The following is a 20,347-nucleotide window of genomic DNA, read 5'->3' as shown; positions in this document are numbered from 1 at the left end:
ATGTACCTACCACATAATATAAAAATAATAAAAATTGAAAAAAAATATATTTTTAAATTTTATAAAACCACAAAATATTCAAAAATAATTTTAAAATATTTAGCTAAAATTTTAGAAAATTCGAAACAAATAAAAGAAAAGTAAAAGAATTTAATTAAACTTAAAAGAATAAATAATAAAACTTTAAAAATTACCAACTTTGATTCGTTTGATTAGTATTAACCAACAATTAAAATTCGTTGTCGATCAATGCTAATCACGATCAAATATATATATTTGCTGTAAGTTTCAATTATTTTTCACTTTTTATTTGTTTTAAAATTTTTAAAATTTATAGAAGATTTTATATTTTTATTATTTATTGGGTTTTTTGTGATTTTATAAAATTTTAATTAAGTAATTTTATACAATATTTGAGGTGGGATGAGGTGACAAAGTTTTAAATTTGAACAAAAAAAGTGTCAGATCAATGTTTTAACTACCACTTCATATAAATCAAGATATAAATTAAATAAATTATTTATTTATATATATTTATACTTTTATAAAATGTAAATAAGTTTATATTCCAGAAGCTTTTGAATTTTTTTATAATTTGTAATAACTTTTTCATTTTAATAACCAATGAGTATGTGTATTCAACTGCATGCTTCATCAGATTAAAATCTAACTTTTGTATGAAAATAAATTGCAATAATTAATATTCCATTCTCATTTCAAGTGAACTGCATAATTTACTCCTCCTTTTTTACAGCATGCATCCACAACACGTAGCTTATGTCGGAATCGTAATATGTTAAGCCCAGAGTTCAGAGAAAAAGAAGCAAAATGCATGTGAATTTTTGCATATCAATAATACAAATTGTGATTATTGGGGAATTGATAGCAATGGCAGAAAGCCATAACACATAAGCAGAAAACATAGAGATGCAAACAACAGAGAGATTAAACATAACAAATACTCAAAACACTTAAATTCCTGGGTAGCTTTTTTCTTTCTTGCAGATCAAGCCGGAGATTTTGCAAGAACCGAAGGGAAATCAAGCACCACGAACTTGTCAATGGCAGTAACAAAAGTGGCGGAGAATTCAATGTGACTGGGATGGCTGGTAAATGCAGTGTAATCTTCTTTCTTTTCGAACGTCATCAAGAAGGCATGAGTGTATCCTTGTCTAAGCATCTCTTGGCTTTCTATGTCCTGTCCCCTGTTTCAACACATTCACTTCATGTTTTTCTATTGATTTTTGTTAAAATCCAATTTAAAGTACAAAAACCTTTTAAACCACAAAGTAATGGCAACTCTGGGATTTGCAATAACATCAAAAATATGAAGAAACCCCCAAATGTTCAGTTGTTTTCTCACTTTCTTTGGCCTTATTACTGTGTACTTGAGTTTCAATTCTGTGACTGATTTTGAACCCTTTATTCTTTCAGTTTTTTGAAACCAACAGAGCTATTTGTTTATTTACTTCATTTTCTTTCGACCAAGTCAATGAAAGAGCAGCAAATACAAGCATGCAAAATGATCTAAAAGATTAAAAAGAAGAAGAAGAAGAAGCTCACCATTCAAAGGACTTGACAGCATCAACCTCAGAAACCAGCTTTTCCATACCTTTCAAAATCTCCTCCACCACCACATCTTCCTTGAACTTCACAACAACAAGATGCTTGAACCCTCCCATTATTTATCCCTAAAAAAGAAAAGAAAAGAAAGAAAGAAAAACCTTGTGAAGCTTTGAGGGTTTAAAAAAAAGTTTGAAGCAGCTAACCAATGAAAATAACTAGACAAATTTATACACAAAAACCCAAAGTTATTTTGGTGTCAACTTAAACAGTGTGAAGGTGCCCCCCAAAAAATAATAATAATAATAATAATAATAATTCACCGTTTGTAATTACCAACCATGACCTAAAGGGATCAGACTCATTAGTCTCTCCTTTGTTAGACAAGATCTGCATTTCAATATATGGAGAGGTACAGATTTGCATGGGCGGTGAGACCCACTGCTCAGCCATTTCACTGTGAATATTGTCCTCAGCTCATTGTCCCTTTCCCTTTTGCTTTTGCACATGAAATGTTGGTCATCACTCATAATAGTTCCATTTCATCTTTTTTTTCTTGAAACTTGAGATATCATGTCACCTGATTTTCTAGGCCATTGGCATCACACTACACACCCTCCTTTCTCTCTTTTATTATTATTCTCTCATATCCTCCAATTATTACATAATTCTTTTCTTTTTTAAAACTATTGGAACAGATCTCTGAAAACATATGATTCCAAAACGTGTACCCTGATATTTTTCAATAATTATGTTGAATATTCATAGTCACTTAAATCCGAATAATATAAGTTTAAACACATGGTCTAATTTGCGTCTTTTCAATATGGGGGAGTTGGGGAGTGAAATTGATTGAACTCTTTTGTTTCTTTCCTTTTCTATGAGAAATTTAGAACACAATGCTTATTGTTAGACTTTTGTCCATGTCCTTCCCATGTGGCTCCAAGGTTCAAATTTGTTCAAGCTGCAGTTCATGGATGACATTTCACCATACTTATCTTTAAGGAATCTTTAGTTTCTTCTTTTTCTTACAGAGTGTGAAGCACCATGAAAGCAAATTCGGGTCATATCAGCTATATCAAGAAAACATCGATGATTTATTAAGTATACACTTTGCTCCACGTTGATTCATTTTGATTTTGTTAAATACCTTTTTCTTTGGGATTATTTCATTAGTCAAACCAAAAGGATTTGTTTCAGATTTGTATTAAAGTAAATGCAAGAAATTAAACGACAAGTTTCTGCAAAATTTGCCTAAGCTTTTATAATTTTGAACACTGATTGAGGATGATATGTTCTTTTGTTTGCTTGCATGATTTAGTCTACATGCATTATTATAATCTACAAAATCCACTCTGAAAGAAATATGTGTGGGTCAGCCTCAGCCTTTCTATTAATTAAATTTGATAAATAATATTACATGACCAAACATTTCCCTCCTTAAAAGCACTTGTGATTAATCACTGCTAACTACGGTAGATACCATGATTCTGATATCCAGCTCTTTTATTCAAATTACCAGCCAAGCTGTAAGGTTAATTTCTTTCGACTTTTATATCAAACGTTTTAAGCTTATGTTTTCCTTTATAAAATGAAATCAGAAATTGCATGAATTTATTGGATTTCTTAAATTGAAGCTCTCGTACAATGAAAGGTTATATAAATAATTTATCTAATTTAAAAATATATATTTATATGTGAGACATTCAAATATGAATATGGAAGTGTATATTCATAAATTATATTCTTGGGATTGTTTTTTCTAAAATACTATGAATTGAAACAGTGAAATGGAAGGTAGAGCAATAATTGAGGAGTCATATATATGGACCTGCAATTATGTTTCCCATCAATGATTGATCTTACCAAGTCAAAATCCCATGATATCGATCAACCTTGCACATTAATCATCTAATAAAATGAAGGAACTCAAAACTTGCTTCTATGATGAACTCACAACTTTGTTGATTTTTTGTTATTCAAAGTCTAATATAGGAGAGAAACTTATCTCATGAAACCAAAGATTCAACATCTTTGTTTGGAACAACCATCAAAAACTTTACTGCAGACCTTTGGTGAACAGAAATCCTCTTCCGGGAGATGAATTCAACGATCTGAACTACTTTCTATTTGATAAAAAATAAAATTTTAACTCAAATCAAATTTAAATATGGATTTATGAACCGACATAATGGGGAAGCGGCCTGCCCTCGTACAAGGAATAAGTATTTGAGTACCAGCGGAAGTGCGGGCCTAAAAAACTCAGTATTATTATTACTAAAAGCCTGGTACAGTCAAACTCTGTCAGATTCAATTCAAAAGCATCCTACATCATCAGCCGTTCATCCCCACTGCACCCATCTGAGGTTTGAAAGCGATAGTTGGTCCATTAGCGACAATGGGTGCCCACTTCCCATGGTCACCCCATATGCCCACTTTCTTTCTTTTGTCGAAGAAAAAAATTTATAACTCATGGGAAAGATTATTTATATAGATGTAAATTAAAATAATTTTACATTCATCCGTTTATTAATATTTTAACGATTTAATCATAATTTTTATATTTTATTCATATAAATTATACATATTAAATTTAATATAAATTTAAACTTTTAATTATTTATTTTATATAAAAAATTTAATCATTTAATATTTTATATAAATATGATTTAAATAATAGACCGGTTTGAAAATTTACTTATTTAATAAATATAATTATATACAAGGTGATTGGACTTATAAAATTAATTTTAAGATGAACACCTAGTACCATTAAATTAAAAGTTAAGATTGGAATTTGATTTTAAATTATTTTTACAATCTTATTTAATATTTAAATGACAGACATTATATTTATTGAGCTGCCTCTTTCTGAAATTTTACTTAATACTCTACATTTTACTATATTTTAATATTAAACAAATTAAAAATTAAAATAAATATTTCAATAAATATCTCAAGAGAACAATTAAATCTTATCTAGAACGCCTTCGCTTGTAAATAGAAAATTTAATAAAATCACATTTGTAAAATAGAGAAAGGGTTGTATAAAATTATAATTTCACATTATCTTTATCTTTTCCAATACGAGAATGATAAATTAAATTTTTTTCCTGATTTTAGCATTTTTAGTTTGATTTAAATTTTGTAAAGAGGAAAAAATTGAAAATCAGGAATAAAAAACTAATTTGTCGTTCTTCTATTGGAAAGTAATAAAAATAACATGGAATCACTGTTCCATACAATCCTTTCTCTTATAAATAATAAGAAGAAGAAGTAAAGTTCGATGGAAATATAAAAAAAAAAAAAAGAAAAAGAAAAAAGGGTTAAGCGACTTAGGTGTACTCAATATTAGAGTGACCAGATTTAATTAGTCCTTCTATTAATATTATTAAATGTATCAATTTATTTCATATACTATTAAAAAAATTGAATAAGCTCACGTTGTGATAAAGTTTATATTTGTAATGGCCTAAATTCAAGGTTATAGGAATAGTGGTTTCGTAACCACAAATCTGATTTAAAGAGAAATTTATTTCAATATTTTTACATGAAAATTGATATGATAGGAAAATCGTATAAAAATATTGATAGAAAAATTTTACCGATTTAGTGGTTAGTTAGAAAAAGAAATTATTGAAGAAATTGGGTAAAAAAAGGTATCGGGACCTCTATCTGGTAAAACCGAGTCGAAAATAATTTTATAAATATTTATGAAATGTTAGTAATGTGGTATTAAAATTTCGTTAGGAAATTTTAATGTTTGGGTAGTCAATTAAATGAAAATGACTAAATTGTAATGATGTAAAACTTTCTAGAATGATTAAATAGCTTAAGAGTCTAATGAGAAATGATTTAAAAGGGAATTAGACCCAAAATTTATTTGGGCTGGACGACAAGGGCATGAAATCAGCAGAAAAATTGATAAATTAAGGGTAAAATTGGAATATTGCAAAATTAACTAAATAAAGCTAGGACTAAATAGGAAATATCTAGATTTCTCTTCATTTCTCTTCAATTCCAGCAGCTAAAAACGCCATAGGAGGGTTCTATAAGCTGGTATTTCATAATTTTTTCACCAAGTGAGTTAATCCTTGCCTTTTTCTTGTAATTTTTTTGTTTCTAATACTTTTACAACTAGGTCCTACTATTAAATTCATTAGTTTTTGATTTCATGGATGAAATTGAAAGATACCATGGTTGAGTGCTGTAAGTTTATGATTAAATATAATGAAATTAAAGTTTTAATTTGTTAATGAGATGATTTTATTAGGTAATTTCAATAGAAATTGATTTTTAGGACCTAATTGTGAAAATGCTTGGAATTAAATTCTATTGCTGAAATTATGATTCTAAAAGGTTGTAAACTAGTTTAAGGTGATAGAATAAAATGTTAATTGAGAAAAATCAGCTCAATTGAGAGGCTAATTGAGTAGGGACGAAATTATCATTTATTAAAAGCTTAGGGGAAAAATGGTAATAAACAGCTTGCACAAAAACAGTTTGGACAGCAGCAGTAGACTAAATTTGAAAAATCACCATAAATTGTAGAAATTGAATTAGAAGATGAACAAAATATGGAATTAAAGCTTATTGAGTTTAGTTTCTCATAGAATAAATAGTGTAAGCAATGGATTTGTAAATTTTGAGATATAATGAATTTTGTGAGACAAGGTCAGAATGAATTCGGGTTCCCCTGTTCTGACTTTGAAAAATTATAAAAAATTGAAGAAAAACAATTAGGGGTTTAAATTTATATGTATAGAATCCTTAATGAGTCTATTTTTAAGATAAACAAATGAGAACATCATTTGAATTCTGTATGAAGAGATAATTAATTTTTAGTGAAGAAGGGTCAGAACTGTCGACAGCAGAACAGGGGTGACTTTAAAGAATAAACTGTACTGATTGGCTAAACCAAAAATTATGAAAATTTTATGGTAAGAAGATATGTGAGTCTAGTTTCAAGGAAAATTATCAGATCCTAATTTGGAGTTCTGTATCTCAAGATAAAAAATAATTTAGTGACTATGACTAAAGTAGACAGCTTTGAATGAACTATAAATAATAGTTGAATTATAGAGAATGTTGCATATAAACATGAAATGTATTAAATTGATAATTAAATTTATTTATTTAGATCCAGAAGATTCAAATACGAAGCTAGATCGAGGAAAGGAAAAAGTTCAGGATTAGTAGATTTTTTTTACAAACAAGTATCAAGGTAAGTTCGTGTAACTTGAATTATATTCTTAAATGCTTGAAATGCATGTTTTTTATATGAATATAATTTGAATGTTCATTATATGAAATTTTATGAAACATTGACATATTTGATAAAAGAGGAAGAAATCCCAGTTGAATGAAAGGAAAATTCGATGTATCTCTGAAAAGGAATTGACGGTAAAAAGGATCAAGCCCGGACGGGATCCTATCCTGATATAGCCCTCCCGAAGAATATGTGTAAAATGGATTTAGCTCGGACGGGTAATCCAATTAGGTTCAATTTAGCTTGACCGGTAATTCAGATCCAAGCTCATTAGAGTAATTGTCGTTGCAGGAATTTAGCTTTGGTGGTAATTCCTTTGTAAGGATGAGGTTCATGAGTGTGCTCTCTGAAATGAAAATGTGCGCACATGAATATGAATTGACGAACCCATAATTGTACACTAAAAGTGTACCTCTGAAAATCCATCGAAATTCCGATAAATTCAACGGGATAAATATGGAAAAATAACAAGAAAATGGAAATTATGATATTGGTGAGCTCATCAATCATAGTATATATTATTTGTACATGGAAATTATTTTACTAACTTGAATGTTGAGTTTGTGCATGTTAGGGTAATAATGCATTGAATGGATATATGAATGTTTATTGTATTGTATTGAAAATATTAGGTAAGTATAATTCTTGTTATATGAGCTTACTAAGCACAAAGTGCTTACTCTGTTTCATTTTCCCCTGTTTTGTAATGTTAAGAGCTCGGAGGTCAAATTTGGTCGGAGGCACATCACACTATCAACCTCAGGACTTCGGTATATAAAGAAACTTTATTTTGGAAATCAATGGCATGTATAAGCTAATAAAGTAAATGATTCTGTGAAATGAATGTAGAGTTAGCCATTGGTATGGTTAACAAACTTGGTTTTGGGTATGTGATGACGTTATTTTATAAATATGCATGAATTTATCTTGAAAATATGTTGAATTGGATTGGTCTTGATATAATATTGCAAGGAAGGTTAGATATCTATAAAGGGATTATATTGAGTTTTCCTAAAAAATAAAAAAAATAAATTCGTAAACTCTGGTGATACCTCGTACCCTATTCCGACAATAAATATGCGTAGGGGGTATTACAATATTTATTATATAAATATCTTAAAATTTGTTTTTTTTTTTCAAATCCAAATAAAAGATTTCATTTACAATATTATAAAAACTTTAAAAATAATATCTCTGTTAAACAATAAAGATTAGCTCTATTACAACTTGGCCTTATTTAATTCTTTTCAATAGTACAGGGGCTAAATTAATCCATTTAATAGTAGAGAGATTAATTTAATCATATCCTTATGATAGAGGGACATCTTAAGTAAAGGTGCCCATGGGTCAAGTTGGACTAAAGCTTTGTTTAAAAAATTCCAAACCCAAGCCCGTTCTCAATCTGGCTCAACCCACCCAAAAGGTCCAATTCACTATTCAAAAAATTATATTTCTAATTGATATATTATATACTTTTATAATCAAAGTTAAATTTTATAAATATTTGTTATCATCTAAATTGATTTCGAACCAAACCGAGTCAGATTAAGGTGCAAAAATTATTGTCCAAACCCGACCCCAATCGGGTTGGGCCAAATGGGCTACCAGAGTCTTGGACATGTCCAATCTTAGGTACATTCACCTAAAAAAGCAATCCCTTTTCAAAAACAAGAAAATTAACAAGTTAAAATATGCCATAAGTTCCTACATTTTTCACAAATTTGAAATTTGGTCTTTGTATTTTTATTTCTTAAAATTTAGTCTATCTATTTTCTAGATTTTAAAATTTAGGTCCAACTATTAACATTATTTTTTATTAAACTCAAATTAAATTTATTACATTTTTTAGTTGCATTGCTACCAAATAAGTTTTTTTTTAATTTGAAATGTAACATCAATAAATTTAACCAAATTTTTTTAACATTATTAAAATTTAGACCTGAATTTTAAAATCTAAAAATTAAAAAGAAAAAGAACTAAAATTCAAGTTTATAAAAAAGACTTACCACATATTTTAACCAAAATAATATTCGATTGGTCAAAGTTGAACAAGTTGGAGTTAGTTTACCAGCATTAAACTCCAATGACAAACCAAACCAGAGAAAGAGTAGGTGGCTTTTAGGGTTTGGAGAAAAAATATTTGCACCGATTTATATCTTATATTATCTATTAGCATAAATTAAAATTCTCGCTAAAATTGGACACATCTGTCAAATTTCATGACATGTATTTTAAATAAATAAAAAAAAAGTCACTATAGCTAAATTTCAATTGCTCCTTATTGAATAAGCAGCACGAACATATGTTAAACAAGAAATAGTAATACTAAAATTGCATGTATGTTTTTTTTTCTTAAATACTCATTTTACCTTAAATTTGCCAATTTTTTTCCTTGACGAAATGAAAATTTAGGTATTAATTTAAAAAAACTCATAAATATAAGAACCAAATTTTCACCATGCATTAACTAGCTTTGTTTCCAATATTTAATCATAATTTGAAATATTGAAATTCAACAATGAGCAGCTGAATTAATTAGCTCTGGATTCATGAGTAGCTCCACCTTGTTCACTTTGTGGTCTTCTTATGGAAAAATTTTTAATCTTGAATAGCTCTGGATTGAGCGAACTCCCCACCTCAGAAATGGCACCTTCCTTCCTCACAACAGGCGATCCTGCTCTTGAATCTATTGATTTCAAATTGCTCAACTTGTCAGATTTCAACAAATGTTGATCTTCATGTTCAATAATATAACGACGTTGAACTCCGAGATATGCCTTGAGGATTTTGGACCCGACGTTGTGTTTCTTGGAAGAAAGTCGCTGCAGGAGTTAATGGAAATGCCTTGTTTTGAGATCATCATCTTCTTCGGCCCTTTCGGTTGGGAGTTGTTTCTCCATTGAAAGGCCTTGCACTTTGGTCGACAATTCTATGATAAGCTCTTGTTTGTGTTGAGCATTCAGGTTCTTGAACCAACCCAGAAGGAGGTCCGGGCTGTTTTCAAACACCGTATTACTATTGCGGGGATTTTGGGGAGATTTGCCATCATTGCACCAAGGATTCGACATTATGGGGAAGCTCTTATTTCATCAGCTGTGAACTCAATAATTTTATGCTTAAGAGCTGCAACTATATAGCTAAGCATAAGCACTGATTCCATCTTTATTTAATGATGATTTCGATTTTTTTTGGTTATTATATTTATTGCATTTGTACTGCAATTTCAATCATTTAACGTAACAAAATCAAGCTAACTTAGGTCAACATTCTTAAATTAATTAATTAGCACAAGTTGAACTTCATTTAAGGTTTTTTCTTCTCCTTTTATGAAGATTTAATATTTAAGGGTGAAATATAACTTTTAATGTATACATCTTTCATCATTATTTAACTTTTAAAAAGAATTTAATTTGATTAACAAACATCAAAAAGAAAGTCAATTTATTGTTTCTTTAACTAAAACATTAAAATTTTAAATAGGGAGTCCAAGACCATATGTACTTTATACTATTTTTTTAGATTATTTTATAATTTTAAATTATATATTGAGATGATATATAAGATAAATAATGTCATGTTAACATAAAATACACACTTGATTGTGATAGGGTTTATTACACTAATATTATTAAAATTAATATTTTAGTCGATATTTCAATTAAAAATAATTTTATTTTTTAAAGATTAATGATCAATTTAGCTTTAAAAAGCTAAATTGATAAGAAATATAAACATTTAAATTTAAATTTAAATTTAACATTATTTCTTGTTTAGGTAATTCAGAAAGAAAAAGAAAAAAGAAAAACACGAAATGGAGAGAATGAGAGATCCATAAAATCATGAATCTGAAGGTGAGTCAAAACATATGGTTAACGGGTCGAAATTCCTACATAAAAGTGTGGAAGAAGCAAGTCAATTTGACTTTCATATAATTCATTCCGAATTTGACTTTTCAAGTGAAGTGAATTTGAATCTATTGACTGATTCCTTATCATTTTTATATACCATGCTAATTGTTTACTTTTCTAGGAAATCACCATTCTTGCTTTTTGATTTCCAGACTAATCAAAATGAATTAAAAAGAAAAAAAGGCCGCAATAATTAATAATTGTTCTTATAATTTTGTCTCTTTCTTAATTGAAATTTGTCGATTCAGTTTTATTATTATTATTATTATTATTAGTTGGTTTACGTAAAAATAAAAATACCTAAAAATTTAAAATAATTAAGTGATAAAAAATAAAATTAAATAATTTGATAATTATTTTGTAAACTTTTATAATGGGATGACAAAACAAAAATCATAATTGAGTGAGTATTAACATAATTTAGCCTTATCTAAATTATTTATGAGTTATCTTTATATTTATTATAACTTAATTCCTACTATGTATAAATCTTCTCCATGATTATCTTAGTTTGACTTTGATAAATTCTGATTATTAATCTAATTGCATTCTATAATTCTTGATTCCAAATATACTTGTTTCATATATGTATTACTTATAATAGTAGTAGTTGTAATTATATACTCCAAAAACGGATTGTAATTTTTTTATAATTCCTTGAGTTAATTGTAATAAATATCCTTAAATTATTATTTTATTTTAAATTAGTTCTTAAAATTTAAAACATTCTAATTACATCCTTAAACTATTGATATTATATCAATTATGCCCTTTATTATTAAAATCATTAAATTGCATGTCAAATCCTATGAGACACAATTTAAAATGAAAAGAGAGAGTGAATGATAAAGGTTTTTTAAGATATTTGAAAGCCTCAAAATCAAGATTTTTACAGTTTTTATTTTTCTTGAATTTTACATTTTAAAATATGCCATATAAGATTTAACATCCCATATAACAGTTAAATTAACGATTTTAGTAATAAGAGGACCTTATTAATATAGCCTTGATAGTTTTTGGATTTAAGTAGAATATCTTAAAGTTTGAGGACCAATTTAGAATGAAGGTTATAGTTTGGGACGAATGGTGGAATAAACTACAATTTCCTTGTTCAATTAAACTTCGGTAGTAGGCCGGCGGGATTAGCCAACACTGCTTCTCGTTTTTTGTCAATACTCGTAATTTCAATGGTCAACATTTGCACTATTTTTTTTCTTTCAGATGTGGGAAACAATTCCATTTAAACCAAAATATGTTACTGTTTACTATGGAAAACGCTTTTTTATTTAATTAATTTTAACTCATATTTACGATGGAAGTGAAAGTTATAAACAATTTAAATGTGTTTCTTGTTCAATTTGTAAATAGTGATTTCATCTTGCTTCAAATCTCCAATTCAAAAAAATCAAAAAAAATAAAAAATTTATCATGTCCTTTTAAGAATTTGATTAATTGGGTAAAAAAAAGTGACATTTAGGTAGAACTTGTACCTTCTAAATTTCTCTGAATTACTAATGTGTACGGTGGGTGATTTAGTTTATTATATTTTGAGGATAACGTGTGATAAAATTTCTTTGTTGTTCATTATTAGTTTATCATCAAGAGGATGCAATTTCTTCAAGAAAGACTTGATCGCTTCAATTTTCATCATCCTATTTTAATTATCAAGGTTGTGTTAGTTTGATAACAACAAATCTATTATATTGAAGAATTATCATACAACATTTTCCACCACTACATGCAATTCAAATAAGTTAAGTATGGGAGAAGAGACGAGATTAGGAATTAAAACTTCAGATATTTTGAATTTGAAACATTCTTAATAGAAATTGATCCATCTTAAGTTCATAACAATCTTAGTTTAACAATCATTTTTTCTTAAAATTTTTAACTTCGGAAAATAATGTAAATTTGATTTTATCACAATCCAACCATTTATAATTTGTATTGTATTTTATATACTTATGTCATGTTTAAATTTATCTTATATATATTGCATAATTTAATTTGACGAATCAATTTTAATTCAAGATTTATTTAATTAAGAATTGGATCATTGTATCTATTATGTCAAGTTTATGTATACTTATCACTAATATATATGAGATTAAATATATACTAAAAATTTTAATTAGAAAAGATACTAAAGTCTTTAAAATTACAAATTTAATATCTCGAGAGATAGTTCAATTCTCAATTTGAAAAGTCATTCGGTAAGCATATGTATACTTATCTCTAATACATATGAGATAAGCATTGGATAAGTAATGATAATATCATATAATATGGATTGCGATTACGAAATTAATGGTGCAAACGTTGGTGTACACACATCTAGCATATAAGAAATTGATTTTATACATATCAAATATATATAGAAAATAATTTGCTTATTTGTATTTCAAATTTGGTTTTAATTAATTAAATGTGATCGTTCGAGAATGAGAATGTCCATGGAAAAAAAAAAATAGTGGTTGTATGCATATGTGCAATGGTGGTGTGGATTGGAAATGCAAAAGCAAGATCGACACCAACAATTGGGTATCTGGCAATTGGAAGAGGAGATCATCCATCTGAATGCAAAGGAGGAAATTGCCTACAACCTTCTAATCCTTATGATAGAGGCTGTGAAAAATCCAACAGATGCCGATCAATACCATCCTTGAATTGAACAATTTCAATGTTGATGTCTACTTAAACTATACCAATATTTACTTGTTATTAATGTCTTTACTCTATATTTATATGATGGAACCAATAAATTCATCTACTACTTGAAGTGTGTCTTTTCTTTTTCTTTTATAATATTTTTCTCTTTCTTTTCTTTGTTTACTGCAAAATGTGGCACGTGTATTATATTAAACGTACTGAAATTCTAATTTGTTATATGTAATTCTTTTTTGAAGTAACTGAAATTTCAAAGCTCAGCTAAGCAGTATTTTCCGTTAGAAAATCAAATCCTCACTCACTTGTGTGAAGAAATTAATGAGGAAAAAGACAAAAAAAAAACATGAGATAGAGAGGGAATATTCAAATATATATATATATATATATAAAAGGTGTGTTTTTTTAAAGTCGGTTCCTTATTGACTTCATTGAGGAAATTAGGGGCATTTGAAAAATCAGAACTGGGTTCGTCAACGTACGGTGAACCATTTTCTTTTAAATTGATTTTTATAAGACTTGAGGTTTAATTTTTGTACTTGTAAACTACTTTTTTATTATAAAATAATTGTTTTTTTTATAAAAGAATTTTGAATTTGGTCTTTCTTTTATCTTTTCAATTTTTTACTTCACATTTTGATTTCGTGATTATTCCTCTTAATAAAATTGTCTTCAAAATTTAAACTTATATTCTCTCCTTAAGAGCAGGGTGAAGTTAAAAATTATTTTTAGAGGACAGAAATTAAATTGTATATTTTTACGATAGTAAAAATGCAACTTCACCATTTTAATAGTCTATATCTTTAAAATTTTTAAAAGATCAAATTAAATTTTTATCATTTTTGGGAGGCCAAAATACAATTTTACCATTATTAATTTAAAATTTTATAAATTATAAAGAGCTTAAATGAAAATTTTTCCATTTTAAAGGGACCGGAGTCCTGCTAACGCCTAACTTCACCCCTACTTAAAAGTACGACGTGCCTTATCATTACCTCTAACATTTATTAGCTATATTTTTATCTTTAAATATTTTGCTTCAATATATTATCCTTCATTTGCGTTACCAGTAGATTTACTCTTAGAGAAAAAGAGATTTAAATTTTAAATAAAATATTATTAAGAGATAACTTTAAACTTGGAATATAAATAATAAAATAAATATGAAAAATAAAACAAATAGAATGATGTATACCACTGAGTCTAACCTAATCCAAATCATATACTATGGATTTAAAAGTAATATGAGGTTTATGTAAATCCTAACCTTGTATGACTAGTTGGTTAATTGGTATACTTTTTCTACTATTTTTTTTAACAGAAACTGGAAAAATGAAGCGAAAACAAAGAAAATAGAAAAAAACACAACATAGCAAAAGCAGGCTTATAATTTAGTAATGTCCCCATAAATCAATGTTAAAGGTGGAAGCTACGTCATCGTCGCAATCATAAACTTGTGCCTGCAAAGCAGCAGGTGAAGAGAGGAGCAAACCTTCAGCCATGCTATCGATTAAGCCTGGCATGTTAAACAATGCCTCCTCGTCCATGAAACCATAATTCCACTCATTATCATTAATGTTGGTGGTCTCCAAGCTCCAACTACGATCCAACATCGAGCCATAATCTAAAACGCTCTTTTCTTCGTCGTTCTCAGTGGAAACTGAGGTTGATGATGAGCATCCCACTGGTTGAGGATCAATATCCGTTGAAGTTATTGGTTTAAAAGCCTCGGCAGCGGCAAACGCAGCGATTTGTATGTCTTTTGGCGAAGAAGACTTAGCCCTAGGGAGAACAGAAGCCGAGTCTGGAAAATTCAGAGCGGCGGATTTGCCCCTAAGCGCTAAGACGGCAACGTCGTAAGCCCTAGCTGCCATTTCAGGGCAAAGGAAAGTCCCCAACCAAATCCTTGATTTCTTGTAAGGTTCACGAATTTCAGACACCCACTTACTCCCTCTCTTTTGCCGTACACCTCTAAATACCGGATGACGAGTCTCTTTAAACTTCTTTCGACCAGCTTTTCGCTTATGGGAACTCGAAACAACCATTAATGGCAGATCATAAGTTGATGAGGTAGATGAGGAGGAGGATAACTCTGAGTCAGGGCTGCATGGCTTGCATGAAGAAGAATCAATCTCCAAATACTCCATTTTTAGCTCTGGATCTGAATACCCGGAACGATAACTTGGAAGTAAATTTGAAAATATTGGTATCAGATTTAGTAGTGAAGTAAAGCAAGACAAGTGTAAGTGAAGAGAGTGATGGAAAAATCTTAGAAAAAGTAATATTATATATATACAGGGAATAGGATTAGGAAAGAAAATGAATTCCGCGATTTGGACATGGAGTTGGACACGGAGCGGCATGGTTTGGGTTTCGGACACGTGAAAAAGGAAAATACAGGATTCCGAGAAATTCATGGGAAAACACGAATGTGAAATGTCGGAAAATTTTCCTTCTGTAGAAATTCTAATAATTGGAATATTATCGGGTCCAACTTTAAGACAGCGGAAACACGTGTCCTTTTCCTTTTATAGTACGAGGGAAGCAGTTCAATGGATCTGTACTGCATCTTTTTTAAACTTGGACTCCATCTAATCTATTGGAAAGAAGTTGACCCTTGTTGATTTGATATTATTTTTCTTTTAAAATATAGTAAATGTTTTTATATTTTAATTATTTTTTAAGTATTTCATCCGAAAATTTTTAAGTCACAATTTAGTGCGACTATGTATAAATTTACTGCAGAGTGTAAATTCGTGGTCTTGTAAGAATAAGGTGGCAAATATTATCATCTAGCTAAATTTCAAATTTTACTACTTTATCTTCTCTCTTTCGGAATTTGACTAATCTTTATATTTGTTTATTAAATTTAAATTTAGTTAATACATGATAGTGTGATAAAATCTTAAAGTATTTTATTGTGCTATGTATAAAATTCAAGTTTAAAAATTATCAATTTTAAAAATTAAATATTGATTTATCCTATAAAATTAATATAACGATAAAACATGTATATTAAAAGAAATTAATTAAATATATATTGAATTAACTTGAAGGAGGCAATTTAATTTTATTTAATGTCTAAATAAATATAAATTTCAGTAATTATTTGAAACATATATAATGATTTTTTTAATTTCACATGTAAAATAAAATACCAGTTTATATATATATATATATAAGAAAAAAATGAGTTTGTTTTAATAATGATTTTATGAGTTAAAAATTCAAAACTATCATCTGTAAATTTTATAAACTTTTAGCTGTTGGATTTGTAGTATTAATAAAAAGTATATATTAATCTCAAAATTATTATTCACGAAACGTTTTGCGTCCATTCTCATGCTTACAACAAATCCTAAAAGTGTCAAATGTATTTAGACTTTAATTTGAAGACTTGTTTTTTCAATGAAAAAAAACGTGCATGATTTATGTATAAATAAAGGTTTTTCTTGTCCTTTTTCTTTTCTATTGATTTAAAAAAAGATATGGTACCACGCGCAAGTGTCACGGGGCGCAGTTTTTAAAGTCCGTGACCATAGCACAAAATGCACCCCATGGAAGTCTATCGATTAGATGAGGATTATTTGGCCCATTAGAACTGACCCGATTCAAAAAACTGTTAGAGAAGTTTGTTAGATTGAAGCCTAGTTGGCCCAATGATGAAGATATGACAACTTAAGCTACCTTAGTAAATATAATAACTAATCTTAGAAGATTGATAGAAATCATATATTGTAAAGATTATATTAGATTTGATATTATATATCTTGTAAATCTCATGATTTAAAGGATAGGCTAATCTCGTCCATCGATGTAACTTGTAACGGCCCGATTTTGGGCACAGTCAGAATAGTGGTTTCGGGACCATTGATCCGAGGGCGAAGAAATTATTTTTAATATTATTTTATGTGTTGCGACATGATTATATGAGAGTATGAAAATTTTGGTAAATTAATTTTAGCGATTTCATATTTAATTGTGAAAAAGGACTAAATCGCATAAAGTGCAAAAGTCCTATTTTGATAGCTAAGGGTGTAAAATAGTTAGAGAACCAAAATTGAGAGTCTTTAAAGGGCAAATAGACCCTTAAAATAGTGGTGGCAGGCCATAGGGACAAAAGTGATGAGAAAGTCAAAGTTAGGTGGCCTAAATTGATTAAAATAAAACCTAAGAAAAAGGCTATCATCTTTTTGTTTTGCTCCTTCTTCTCCACCAATTTTCCTCTAAGAAAATGGCCATGGAAGTTTGAAAAATTTCAGCAACTTAAAGCCTTTACAAGTAAGTGGTTTTGATGACTTTTCTTGATAATTTTTGTATTTTTTGAGCACTTATAGCATGAGCTTCCAAATGAGGGGACTATTTTGCAAAATGGTTAAAATTATAGGGTTTTACCATGAGTGTGTTCATGTTTTTTTCTAAAATTTTATGGAAGAAAATGAGTTATGGTGATATAATAAACAACTTTTGTGAAGTAGTTTTCATGGAAACTCTAACTAGGAAGCATTTTGCATAAGTTGAAAATTAGATGATAAATGTGAGAAATAATGGAAATTTTGGGTTGCTATAAGAGTAAAAAGGGTTCGTTTGGGCTTAAGATATGAAGAAATTCGATAAAAATCGATTTTTGGACATAAGGGTAAAATGGTCATTTTAAAAAAGTCTAGGGGCAAAATGATCATTTTGCCCAATTTTTAAATTGTTGAGTACCTATATTAATAAAATGATTAAATATGTGAATTTTCATCATTATAGATTAAGAATTACAAAATTCGGGCCTAAACTGGGGAAAAGTAAAGCAAGTGGACTAAGCCGAACTAGTTGTGTTCATTTTGTAATTCGAGGTAAGTTGTATGTAAATAATACAACTACATTTTTATTATATATGTTTGAATTGATATAGCATAAATTTCTTATTTGTAGAAATAATTATGTATGATGAATATTGAGATAATAGAACTCCCGTTTGAACCTTAGGAAATAAATCGAATATTCATGCCATGACATTCGGGTTATTTGTGTGCTAGTGTGATACATGTCTAGGACATGCATCGGCCACATTATGAGAGCAAGTGTAAGACCATGTCTGGAACATGACATCGGCATTGAGACAAAATGTAACACCCTTAACCCGTATCCTACGTCGAAATAGGGTTTCGAGACATTACTAGAATTTACAGATCACCTAAGAAAAAAAATTCAATTAAATACTTACCGATTCAATGTATCATATAAATAAATATATTACCATTCAATCAACAGCTTGGCACTTGTATAAGCATCAAACAGCGACATTGTTAGTATACTAGTACATATTTCATATAAATTCAACATTGATATACTTATTTTCTCGACATGTCACACTTAAGTTTAATAATTGTCTTTACCTACATAATTTTCTTGTATCAACATATCAAAGACAATCATATATGTACATGTCATGAAACAATCATTCTCTTACCGTTACTTCATAAGTATATATCATTCATTTCATTATATCAATATTTCATGCTCCATCATTTCCATATATTTTATGTATATTTATTTCGATAATAATTTATATCAAACTTAACATAAATTATATTCCATGTACTTATACTTATTTCGTTTATCTATCTTCATAATTATTTCATACAACTATTTTGTACATATATTTCCATATGACCAGTTCTTGTAAACATTTCACACAACCAGTTCATATAACCATTCGTCATCTGATACATATTACTTGATTATCAATTGTTCAATAGATGTCATAGCATCTCCCATACACGGTCTTATTTATCTTTGACATGATGCCATAATGTCTTTCAACTATGGTCTTACCATTTTCTGTCATGTTGTCATGGTATCTTTCAACCATGGTCTTATTCTTTTCATGTCACATTGCTATGGTATCTTTCAACCATTGTCTCTTTCAACCATGGTCTTACACATTTCATATCACGCTGCCATGGTATCTTTCAACCATGGTCTTATTCACTTCCCGCCATGTTGCTATAGTATCTCTCAACCATGGTCTTATTCTTTTCATGTCACTTTGCCATGGTATCTTTCAACCATGCTCTTACACATTTCATATCATGTTGCCATGGTATCTTTCAACCATGGTCTTACACATTTCATTTCAGAGAGCACACTCCTGTGAACTTCATCCTTACAGCGAGATTACCAGTCCATGCTAAATTCCCTGTAATATAAACTCATAGAGTATTGTCGGGATTACCAATCTAGGCTAAATCCCCTGCAACGACAATTACTCTAATGAGCTTGGATCTGAATTACCAGTCCAGGCTAAATTCAGACCTTAATTTAGATTACCCGTCCGAGCTAAATCCATTTTACACATATTCTTCGGGAAGGCTATATCAGGATAGGATCACCCGTCCGGGCTAGATCCTTTTTTACCGTAAATTCCTTTTCAGAAATCCATCGAATTTTCCTTTCATTCAACCGGGATTTCTTTCCCTTTTTATCAAATATATCAATGTTTCATCAATTTTCATACAATGAACATTCAAATCATATTTACATCAATAACATACATTTCAAGCATTTAAGAAAATAATTCAAGTTACATGAACTTACATGACAAAATTGCAAAAATATCAAGATTTATGGGCATTTTGATAATTTACCATTTTCCCAATTTTCACTCGATCTTAAATTAATAATTTCATTCAATTTATTCATTTAAATAATAAAACAATTTATTCCCTTCAATTTGGTCATTTTTGACATTTTTACAACATTTTTACTAAATTATTTATATCTGGATCTATAGAACTCTAAATTAAGATTCGATAATTTTCCCTACAACTAGACTCATATATCTTATTACCCTAAAATTTTCAGAATTTTTGGTTTAGCCAATAAGTACAGTTTATTCTTTAAAGTTACCCTGTTCTGCTGTCTGACAGTTCTGACCCTTCTTCACTAAAAA

General features: G+C 28.9%; 2 protein-coding genes across 5 annotated transcripts; both read right to left on the bottom strand.

The window, feature by feature from the left end:
• Positions 1–808: 808 nt before the first annotated feature.
• Positions 809–2,029, bottom strand: LOC108450541 (stress-response A/B barrel domain-containing protein At5g22580-like). 4 transcript variants are annotated; one of them, XM_053028161.1, is made up of 3 exons: positions 1,904–2,029; positions 1,564–1,691; positions 809–1,205 (listed from the first exon to the last, which is right to left on the bottom strand). In XM_053028161.1, the coding sequence occupies exons 2-3, from the start codon at positions 1,680–1,682 to the stop codon at positions 1,007–1,009; spliced, it is 318 nt and encodes a 105-aa protein (XP_052884121.1). In that variant the 5' UTR covers positions 1,683–1,691; positions 1,904–2,029; the 3' UTR covers positions 809–1,006. The 4 variants fall into 4 exon arrangements, with proteins under 4 accessions (XP_052884121.1, XP_052884120.1, XP_052884119.1 ...); XM_053028160.1 differs by having other exon boundaries at positions 1,900–2,020; XM_053028159.1 differs by having other exon boundaries at positions 1,887–2,002.
• Positions 2,030–14,500: 12,471 nt separating this feature from the next.
• On the bottom strand, positions 14,501–15,661 carry LOC108452603 (ethylene-responsive transcription factor ERF024-like). The gene has a single exon (XM_017750403.2). It carries the CDS (start codon positions 15,549–15,551, stop codon positions 14,796–14,798), a length of 756 nt encoding a protein of 251 aa, XP_017605892.1. The 5' UTR covers positions 15,552–15,661; the 3' UTR covers positions 14,501–14,795.
• Positions 15,662–20,347: the final 4,686 nt, after the last annotated feature.

The sequence above is a fragment of the Gossypium arboreum genome, chromosome 5 (assembly GCF_025698485.1).
Source record: "Gossypium arboreum isolate Shixiya-1 chromosome 5, ASM2569848v2, whole genome shotgun sequence".
NCBI classification, from domain to species: Eukaryota; Viridiplantae; Streptophyta; class Magnoliopsida; order Malvales; family Malvaceae; genus Gossypium; species Gossypium arboreum.
The sequence above is the reverse complement of the archived record's forward strand: the minus strand, read 5'-3'. Positions and strand labels throughout refer to the sequence as shown.